Below are 10,556 nucleotides of genomic sequence, written 5' to 3'. Positions count from 1 at the left end.
ATAGAATCATAGCATCCCCTGTCTATAAGATAACTAGAATGAAATTCAAGTCCAAATCAGAAAAGCAAATTTTTTATCCAACAATCCAGAATTCCTCGACAAATCTCAGACAAACGATGACACTACAAAACCGAAAAAAAACATGCAACTCCGAAAAGCATTGGCGTTTAGTCCAACAAACCAAATTTCCTTAACAAACTCGGACGAAAACAACGACACTAGGAAACGGAAAAACATGCAACTCAGAAAACCATTGCTTTAGTCCAAGTGAGGTTCCTCGCCGCCTTGAGCTTTTCTAAACACCATAAAATTCTCTTAGAAGCCTGACCCTTTTCCTTTGTGCCGCCTTTGCCTCACCATAAACGTTCCTAACGAGCTCCTCTTCAGTTTTGGGACGAGAAGGCATTAGGTTGTGCATGCCCCTAGCCCTTGCCACACCTGAGGCGCGTACGCGTGCATGTCCGACCTGAGTCATCTCATTACGTGTGCAGTTAGATCTTCTCATATTGACATCCCTGCGGTCTATTCTCCTACGGATCCTTTTGCTGGTGACTTCATCCGGGTCTACCTTCTTGCTTCTCAGTGCAGGTTCATCTGCTTTTCCATGTTAAGAATCCAATAAGAAACGGCATTTGACAAAACAGAACCTAATAACAACAACAAACACTCGGCTAATTTTCTTGCAATTTCATATCTTGCGGCCTTTGAGATCACAGTCTAGTATTTACTTCTTAAATAAGTTTCAAGTAGATGATGCATAATAAAGCAAGAACAAAACTCAAGGAGAAGATTACTAGCAAAGAGAAAGACACTAAAAAGTATGGTAATATGCGTATTTTATCAACAAAATCATTTCCATAGAGTGAAAATGGTGAGATGGTATTATAATATGTGAACGTCATGAAGTACAAGGCACGCCAAGACCAAAATACTTCCTCCTCAAGACTAAGCAAAGTACATCAACAAAACAATCTGCAGAAGTTATTAGAACAGAAACGATACATTGGGAAAAGACTTAAACATCAATAAAATGTGTTTTCTTGACAAAGTTTATCCATTGAATAAGATATCATATGTGACCCTTGTTTCCATGCTTCTTTTCTACTTTGGGGAACCAAGGGGATCTGTATCTAACCTGATTTGCAAATCACCATTGTAACAAATATCCACTGGGTCATGGAGGGCTATGGAAGTTACCCAACGACATCGCTTTCTTTTTGGCTGTTGCATTTTGTGAATATCCTAAAAGGGAAGGCTAAAAATAATACTAATAATGGGTAGGCTACTCTTTGAGGAGCTAACTGATGCTTTGAAGGGCTTTAGAAAGAAAAAAAAAAAATCGGTTTTCGATAATCTGAAGGACAACTTTTCTATAGTCTGTAGAATTACCATATTACTAGCATCTTTATAATGCCATTAAATGACGCAGACAAGTTCACCTAGTTTAGCAGTCATTGATCCTCTCTGTACGAATTTTGTACAAAGATGTTTCCAAAAGCGTATTCTCTATATCTAAATTAGTGCTTGATACAAAATTTATTAATTTTGCAGATAACCGTTACTTGAACTCTTTAAAGAAAGCGAAAAAAGGCGTACCCTCATCAGAAGATATTACAATTACAATCTGTTGGGCAGGTACAACTGCATTCGAGACTTTCCCCTTCCTGTATGATCACCAAAAAGGAAATTCATTTAACAACGCTTGAAGTAAACAATATGTGTATACAGTCATCCAAATGTCCTCACAATCGTGATAAAATAAATAGTGTCCTTTGAAGTATCAGTTTCAAGTTACTACCATGCAATTTAAATTTTACGCGCATACTGCATGAGTGCGCGGGAACCTTATTTTGATATTTATGAAACACGTTGAGTAGAGATGACCCCCGTTTATTAAATCAGATGGACACATGAAAGATGACGATACTGTCTCACTGTCAAGTTCAAGCCTACAAGTCATGGGGATGTCGCCCTGCTCAATGAATCTACAAAATTACATTAAGAAAATAATTTACCTTGGAGTAACATAGGAATCGGAGATCTCCTTATAAGCATCTTCAGTTAAACCTCCTGCAGTGTCCTATAAAAAAGAATGAACAGAATTAGTGCATGATAACAACAAACTGATGAGGCTACTGGTGTTACTCCAGCCCAAATTTCAGAATATACAGTGTTGCCTAGATCTGAAGATGTAGGCAAGGATACCATGATCTGAGATTGTGAAGCAGAATTTGTATCATGATAACGACAAACTGAGAGGATTTTGATTAAGAGTTATACCTAGATCTGAGATTCCCAAGAATGATAAATAACATAACATCGAAATGGATTTGCACATCCTGAATCCCTCTTTACCTGTGATTCGATGTTTGATTTATTCAATTAACATAAAAATAACTTAAAATCGCAACGGATTTTCACATCCTGAATCCCGCTTTACCCGTGAATTGATGGTTGGTTTATTCAATTAACTTAAAAACAACTTAAAATCTCAACAGATTTGCACATCTGAATTTAAAATCGCAACAGATTCGCACATCTGAACCCCTCTTTACCTCTTTAATTGATTGATCATGCAGATTTCTTTGGTAGGACATAAAAATAGCACCATTGAAGGGCAACGATAATACCTCTTGCTCATCTTGCTGTGCTGGGGGATCTTCTGATGAACCAACTGAGCTAGTTGGAGGAGGAGGAGGAGTTTTGACAATCCGTCTGCCCCTGATTCTCATTTTCAAATTATCCAAGAGTACCAAAGAAAAAATATGATAAAAACAAAGAAAATACACCTGAGGCAATGTGATCTCGTTGTATACAACGCAATTCCTAAAAGATTGTTGTTTCAACTACTGAATCTGAAGGAAAAATCAATGTCTAGCAAGAGATGAGCCCAAGGGAAAGACCTAGAAACTCACATAAAGACAGAAAGAAACAGAAATTTATACTCAGTAAACTGCATTTTAAGCTAAAATTTCTACATGGCTTACACCTGGTGGATGGCCTGACACAACCTCTCACCTTACTAGGCTACACGGTGCCTCTCAACCCGTAAAGTGTAAAAGAGTAAAAGTTAAATGTGAGACTAGATGTCATTAAATTTTGATATATCTAATTTCCATTGAAGACATAGAAGAAAATCCTAGCAGATATAAGTCATAAATTTCATATGAAATGGCAATTCTACATATTAGGTAACCTAATAAGGATAGCATGTAAGCTTCCCTGTAAGAAAATCAGGCTGTTTCGATGAAAATTTCTACACAGAAGACATAGGACAAGTCATAGAAGAGTTTAATGCACCAAAACTAAACAATTTTGATGCCTAAATTGGCCAGACAGATAAACATGAGATTGCTTACACAAAGAAGACCTGTCAAATTGTCAATTACTAATGCTTTTGCTGGAAAAAATGTAGATGCATATATAATTCACTCGACGGTAATTTTCTGGGAAAAAAAATGTTCTTGAATATATTCAGGATATAAATAATATAGCAATTTTCAATTTATTTGTTATATGAATATCCTGATATACTCAAAAACATTTTTTTGATCTAATGCCTACCATGTATCATAGGTAACCAGGATACAAATGAAACTGAAAATGTGTTAGGCATAAAGTCAGTCAACTACAACAAAGATGAAACTGAAGGTGATGCAATAAATTCCCACCAATGATATCTGTTACTTTTTATAATAAGGGTAGCAAGATAATTAATAATAGCATATTGCATTGACACATTGGTAATAGGCACTACACAAAGTTTTCAGCTTTCACTTGGGTCTTTTCTGTTATAGATCATCAAACATAAATCCTAAAAGACTAAGGCAAATAAATGTACTTGCAAACTACGGACTTATTTATTACACATAGAGAAACTCTACCAAAGTCTTACAATGATATAAGACATTTCGAAGGAGTCACTATGTTTTTACATTAACTGGCTGGCTGGTTACTCCTTCACCCTCTTTGGCCTTCCCCTCTTAGGCTTTGGCATTTCGGCATTCCTGTTTTATTAAATATTTAGTTACAGATTTCTAACCCAGAGAGAGAGAGAGAGGGAGAGAGAGAGAGAGAGAGAGAGAGAGGGAGAAAGAGTACCTATTGTTTGAATGAGGTGATTTCCCTGTGCTCCTCTTGGGGCGACCCCTTCTTGGCTTCCTATTGTTTGAAGGAGATGACTCCTCTGTATCTAGAGAGTACCCACTGTTTGAATGAGGTGATTCCTCTGCACTCCTCTTGGGGCGACCCCTTCTTGGCTTCCTACTGTTTGAAGGAAAGGACTCCTCTGTGTCCCTCTTGGAGCGACCTCTTCTTGGGTACGTATTGTTTGAATGAGGTGATTCCTCTGTGCTCCTCTTGGGGCGACCCCTTCTTGGCTTCCTATTGTTTGAAGGAAAGGACTCCTCTGTGTCCCTCTGGGAGCGACCTCTTCTTGGGTACCTATTGTTTGAAAGAGGTGATTCCTCTTTACCCCTGTTGGGGCGACCTCTTAATGGCTTCCGCTTCTCTACACACCTTCATAGTGAAAGTATTGTTGTTGATTATGTCCGCAGGTAGAGGATATATGCATGCACACAACACATAAAAATGTATCCAAAACACATGTCCATCTCACAAATCCATGTCCAAACACACACACACGTGAGAGAGAGAGAGAGAGAGAGAGAGAGAGGGAGAGAATATAGGGGGAGGGAGGGATGTGAAGAAACCCTTGATTTTCCTCAGCTGGATCTTGCATCCTCTTTGGACTTCCTCTCTTTAGCTTCTGCCTTCCCCTGTGTGTTCATACTTCATAGTCAGATTTGTTAATTTTCTCCAAACCCACTAGGAAACCATACACAAACATGCTCATCACACATAAAGCGTGCGAGTATCATGAAGAAATATAATTAAATGGACGGAGATGAAGGAGCAATTGAACATCTCATGAATATATACAGTTGCCTTTGACTTTCAAAATTCACTCTGTCTCAGTAGAATAAAAAAAACAATACTGTCCTTAACTAAATGAATTACAGTACATAAAACCGTAAATGATAATATATATGTGCTTTTTCAGACTCTTTTCTCTCTGGCCAAGAAAGAAAAAGAAAAAATGAAAAAACCTTCATTTTTCGAATATTAAAGGATTGGAAGAACTTTATGTAGTGATTCTATACATACATACAATTCCATCAAAGCAAAGTTCAAGAACATTAGTTCTGTGAAACATCAAGGTAAAAACAGAACATCCATAGCAGTGAAAGTCATACCATTTTTCATACTTGAAAGCATAAATAGGGGTATTTTGTATTCATACAGGGATACTTACTGATGAGGCTCATCACTGCTAGTGCTAGCACTAGATCTAGGCGTTTTCCTTCCCCTTCTTGGCTTCTCATTTGGTTCACCTGCTGTCTCTTCTAGATTAAGTTCTTCATTTTTTATGTCCTGCTGGTTCTCATCAATGGTCAGATGAGGTACATACAACCCTTCATTGACCAGCTCAAGCTCACTTATTTTTTCTGTCTCCTCCGCAGTTTCTTCTCGTATCTCGCCCTCCTCCAGTGATTCCTCTTTCTTATCAGCTACTGCATCTTCAGCTTCCGCTTTAACTGGCTCATCTTCTTTAACTTCTGCAAAATGATTTTCTTTTTCAATTTCTACTGGCATGCATTTTTCTTTTGCTTCCATTACCGCATCTTCCACTTTTACTTCTAGATAGACATCTTCTACTTTCTCTCTTTCCATCTCTACTTCAGTCTCTGTGTGACTATAAGGTCTTCTTTTCTTAAACGGAAGTTTCTGACCTAATTCAGAACACCAATCAAAATAAAAAGTTAGAACAACAAATTTTCCACGTAGTTGCCAATGAAACAAGAAAATCTTAGAGTGAAAAAGACATGTAACGACATGCAGCTTCAGTCTAAGACACTTTTATGTTAGTGCCTTGCACATGTCACCTCTAAAGGCCATAATGTACTTCGATTGATACTTATATAATCTATAAATGCAACTAGAACAATTGAGCTGAAATACATCACAGGCTGACTGATGTTCACTTAGCAATTACACACACATGATGGCTTTAGCTATCATTACATTTCCCCTATAATAGCATCATATGACTCTTTATAAGACATGTACTCATTTACTCCACAGTGAACCCCTAGTACTCGGATTCCTTTCAACCCAATCATAAGAACTAATTGTGACCATTATGACCATCAAATCTCTTAAACCAACAAGAAATTCACTGAAAAGTTACCCTCAAGACTTGGTCTCCATGAGGAATCTAATTTAATAGAAGTAGTTTACCTAGATGCGAAAAAGAACAAGGACGAGCGATCCCAGCTGTAACTGGAGAAGTTACGTTTTCTCCACCCCTGCAGCAAAAACACAGTTATTTCAATTTTATAGATCTCAGGTTGAACTTCTTTGTAGAAATCAGTAAGTGAATGGAAAATTTTACTTTCACTATCAATTTATGACTATTTAAATTACAAATAAACAGATCTGGAAATTCTGTCCTATCACAAGAGAACGCGGATAGGGATGTGTATGTAACTATGTATTCATCACATATCTCAAAATTGCAGATTAGATAAGTATCTATATTTCAAAATTAGAATAGATAAATGGCAATTAAACATTTCGGCAGGTTCGAGAGATGAGAAAGGACAAGAAATAAGTTACCACTGAGAACCAGCACATGCAGTAAATTGTTTCCCCTTTTCTGCTTCTCCTTCGCTCTGCCCCTCTGAGGCCTAAATATGAAATAACATTAAAATCATACCTTCCAAAACATTAAGTAAATCTTGACTAGTTGCCCTAACTTTTCAGATGCGATGAACCTTGGACAAGAACACGCTAAATTAAACAATAACAAAATTGATCGTGGGCAAATTCAACAAATCGCAAATTCCTAAAGTGAAAAATGAAATTTTGAGTAAAAGACTAATTACCGGATTTGTATCCATTTGCATGCAATGTTTCACATCTTTCCCCTTATCAACACAGTTCAAGGGCCTAATTTCTGTACTGCTTGCTGCTTCCAATTCATCATGCAATTGATCTTCACTTGAAACTTGAGCAGGAAATTGTTTTTTTGTATGGCAGGACCATCCAATGCGCCGATTCTCTTCTTCAACTAAAAAGCGATCATCTGAACCTTCTGGTGAACGAAGATGAGCAGCCCCGGGTGTGGTCTCAGGTGGAGTCATCTGCGAAAAATTTGACCGGCTATTTCGAATTCTCATCTTTATGTAGGGAATTTCTAAGGAGAAGGAAAAGGAGCTAAGACTGTGAAGTTTGCAGAGGAATCCTACAGGGCGAATACTACGAGGAAATTTGTTTCTTAAGGGTACATAATCCTCAGGAAGAGTTGGTGAAAATCAATGTAACCGGCGGATTTTCTTGTTCATTCACTACGTGTACATCACTCAAACGCATTTACTACACGTGTAGAACTATCTTTATTTCCAGCTTGTTAAATGCTTCATATAGACGCCGTGTACATGAGGTGACCAGATTAGACGGTGTTTCTCACATTATCATTGTATTACTCAGAGAACCCTTTTCATTGTTAAAGAGTTTGGGACCTGGTGTAACATTTTCAAATTTCGTAAATAATTAACACACTAACAAGTACAGCATTAATCTTAAAATTGGTGACAGCAATAACTCAGCAATAAACAAAGTATACTACAAATGAACAAGCAGATTAACGAGAAAGGTAAGAACATGAAAAATATCATTATTTGTTAAAACTAAATTAAAACCACACTTCCCGGCCTCATATTAGAACGAAAGATCTTTGTTTGACATCAAAATTTTGAGATACAACCAATAATATGTGCTTAAAATTATGTAATCTGTGACAAATGTATTCACTAAATCTGTAACCATACAATAATTTATTTTCTGTGAAAAACTGAGTTAATAATTAATTAAAGAAAGAGATTTAATTCTGAAAATTCTTCAATGCTATTGAAAAGAACATGTCTTGGACTTACCAGCAATAGTACCTCAATAGTTGAACTACAATAGCAGGCTGCTAAAAGAAATACCATGTGAATTCATAGAGCTAATGGCCTATCGAGACATTTTCCAGACCGAATGAAGCACGGGTGCTCAAGGACTGAACTTGCAGAACATTAAAGATTTCATAGGTTAAGAAACTGGTTAAAATATTTACCATGTTTGTAAGTCAGTTGCACAATAACTCGAAACTCCAAATTCGACCTTCAACCCTGCATAAAATATAAGGAAAGCAACGGGACAATCATTGAGTTACAAATGCTAACCACTGTTGGTCATTCAATCTGACTCTACCAGTGGTTTAAAGGATCCATTATCATACCTGTATGAATTTTGTAAAACATCGACGAATGCAACAAAAATAACACAGCAATAGCAACCAGTGTGTAGCAGTTTTCCATGTACCTTATCATTTCACAAAATACAAGTCATATACCTGAACCTTTACTCTAAAGTTCCAAAACACAAATTCAGCAGGAGGCACTTGTGCTAGTAACCGATCCAATCAATAAACGTGAACATACAGAATTTCTTTTCTTGGAGATAACCATGATTTCAAGGAAGATAATAACAAACTCACTGCATTAAGCGTCTCTAAAGACACAAAGAACTCATATTTGCCCTCAGACACAGAAAATGGCAAATAGATACATTTCGAGAACTCGCAACAGCAAGAAGTAAAATAAAGTTAGATCAATTGCATACATGGGCTATATAAAACAGTAGCAAAAGGATTGAAATGCGAAAACTTCCATTTTGGCAATTGCAAAAATTCGAACAAATCAATAATCTTTCTAACAAATCCTTACAGGGTTCTTCAGTACATACAATTTCTTCCCATCTCCTCCTAAATCTAACTCTAAAAACCCAAAAAAATTAGCACAAAAATAACAAAACAAACGAATAGAGAAGAACATACAAAAACATTGAATAAAGATCTGGACTTTCTACCTCTACAACAGTTAAAAAATTGAGAAAAATCTGCAAAAATTGTGGAATTTCATTCTCTTTCTATTTTGGGATCCCTACACGAATATCGACCAGATTACCGATTCTGGGTCGGATTCGATTTGCTGGGTGGAGACTTCCTTAAGCTAGCCTCCACATATTTCTTGGGATCTTCCATTGCTTTGCTGCTGCTGGGATTCTTTGGATTTGCAGAGAAGGAAGCAACTGCAGAAGCAAGCAGTAATCTTCTTGGTTGGTTTCTGTGTCTGGGATGAACTTGCAGCTGCAGCAGCTCCTGGTGGGTTTGCAGCGGGGAAGAAGATGTGACAGTGTGCAGAAGAACGAAGGAGAAGATGGCGAGTAGGACTGTGTGAGTGGTTTTCATGGTGTGATGGAGAGAAATACAAGGGAGATGGAAGGAACAGAGTCTAGAGAGCTTATACATATCACGAAGCCCAAAAATGGCGGTGCATGTTACTGGTAATTTGTTTTAAAGATTGAATGTAACATAAAAACGGGACAGAAATTTTGTATTTTTCTCGTTTTCTCGTTTTACCATTTTAATTTTCTTTCTTAATTTGTAATGTTGTTTGAAGTCGGAAAATTTATGGCTCGTTTTGAAGTATTTTTGAAATGGTTGAATCGTTGTTGATGAAAATATTTTTTGAACTCACCCTTAATAAAAATACAAGTGAACTCTAAAAAGAACACTTTAAGTGTTTTGAAACCAAAAAATACGTTCTCTAAAATCATTTTTAGTCATTTAGGCCTGGTTTGGTACTGAGGTGATTCTAAAAAAGGCTGGTATCAAAAAAAGCTGGGAGCTTTTTTGTATTTGGTAAACATTTAACTTCAGCTTTTTTTCACAGTTTTGGATGAGAAAAAGCCAAAAACAAGAAGATGAAAAACCTAGCTTTGAAAAACCGGTTTTTTTCACATCTGTTTTACATAAAAGTTTACCAAACACTATAATACTGTTTTTTTTTTCAAAAGCATTTTTACAAAAAAGTTTACCAAACACTCTACAGCTTTATTTCATAGCCACTTATTCCCATAGCACAGCAAAAGCAGTTTTTTTTCAAAGCACAGCAATACCAAACCAGCTCTTAAAAACATTCTTATACGAGCCTTTAATTTCTCTCATTCTTAAAGAATCAATTTTGAAAAAAAAATCAACTACATTAAAAATGATTGAAACTTTTGATTATCATTGTCGAAATTTTAGGGTTTAAATGAGAAATATAGTTTGTTTATTAGATAAATGTTTAGTCGCATTTGTTAGATGACTAAAGAACTTCATATTTAATTAATCCTTTTAGAAAGATGATTTTTTAAAGATAACATAAAAATTGACGGTTCAAATTATTATATAACATTGTAGGATGAGAAAAATGTTGCAAGAATTCTTACAAGACAATCTAAACTCAAGTAACATTCTCTGCCATGATCCTATTTGGTGGCCAAATATTTTTCTTTTTAATCTCTTCTCTTAAGGCAGAAATATTCTAATCTACCCTAACTTATGATAAGGTTTTTCGAACTTTAATACAAATGGCAGATACACTACCATAACCAACATTGTTAGG

The 10,556-nt window shown here is 36.3% G+C and overlaps 1 protein-coding gene across 3 annotated transcripts; it reads right to left on the bottom strand.

The window, feature by feature from the left end:
• Positions 1–39: 39 nt before the first annotated feature.
• LOC103415854 (uncharacterized) lies at positions 40–8,576 on the bottom strand. 3 transcript variants are annotated; one of them, XM_070818016.1, is made up of 11 exons: positions 8,345–8,576; positions 8,180–8,234; positions 6,948–7,224; positions 6,679–6,749; positions 6,301–6,368; positions 5,315–5,792; positions 4,713–4,778; positions 4,102–4,518; positions 2,016–4,007; positions 1,597–1,664; positions 40–594 (listed from the first exon to the last, which is right to left on the bottom strand). In XM_070818016.1, the coding sequence occupies exons 1-9, from the start codon at positions 8,433–8,435 to the stop codon at positions 3,953–3,955; spliced, it is 1,578 nt and encodes a 525-aa protein (XP_070674117.1). In that variant the 5' UTR covers positions 8,436–8,576; the 3' UTR covers positions 40–594; positions 1,597–1,664; positions 2,016–3,952. The 3 variants fall into 3 exon arrangements, with proteins under 3 accessions (XP_070674117.1, XP_070674118.1, XP_070674119.1); XM_070818017.1 differs by having other exon boundaries at positions 6,948–7,205; positions 8,345–8,445; XM_070818018.1 differs by lacking the exon at positions 8,345–8,576 and having other exon boundaries at positions 6,948–7,205; positions 8,180–8,311.
• Positions 8,577–10,556: the final 1,980 nt, after the last annotated feature.

The sequence above is a fragment of the Malus domestica genome, chromosome 03 (genome assembly GCF_042453785.1).
Source record: "Malus domestica chromosome 03, GDT2T_hap1".
Taxonomy (NCBI): Eukaryota; Viridiplantae; Streptophyta; class Magnoliopsida; order Rosales; family Rosaceae; genus Malus; species Malus domestica.
Note: the sequence above shows the minus strand (reverse complement) of the source record. Positions and strands in the feature narration are given on the sequence as shown.

Coding starts and splice junctions, on each gene's coding strand:
- LOC103415854 (XM_070818016.1), bottom strand. CDS start 8,435: ATGATAAGGTACATGGAAAACTGCTACACACTGGTTGCTATTGCTGTG. Junction 8,235..8,344: donor GTTTTACAAAATTCATACAG/GTATGATAATGG, acceptor TATTTTATGCAG/GGTTGAAGGTCGAATTTGGA. Junction 6,750..6,947: donor TGCAAATGGATACAAATCCG/GTAATTAGTCTT, acceptor TTTCATATTTAG/GCCTCAGAGGGGCAGAGCGA.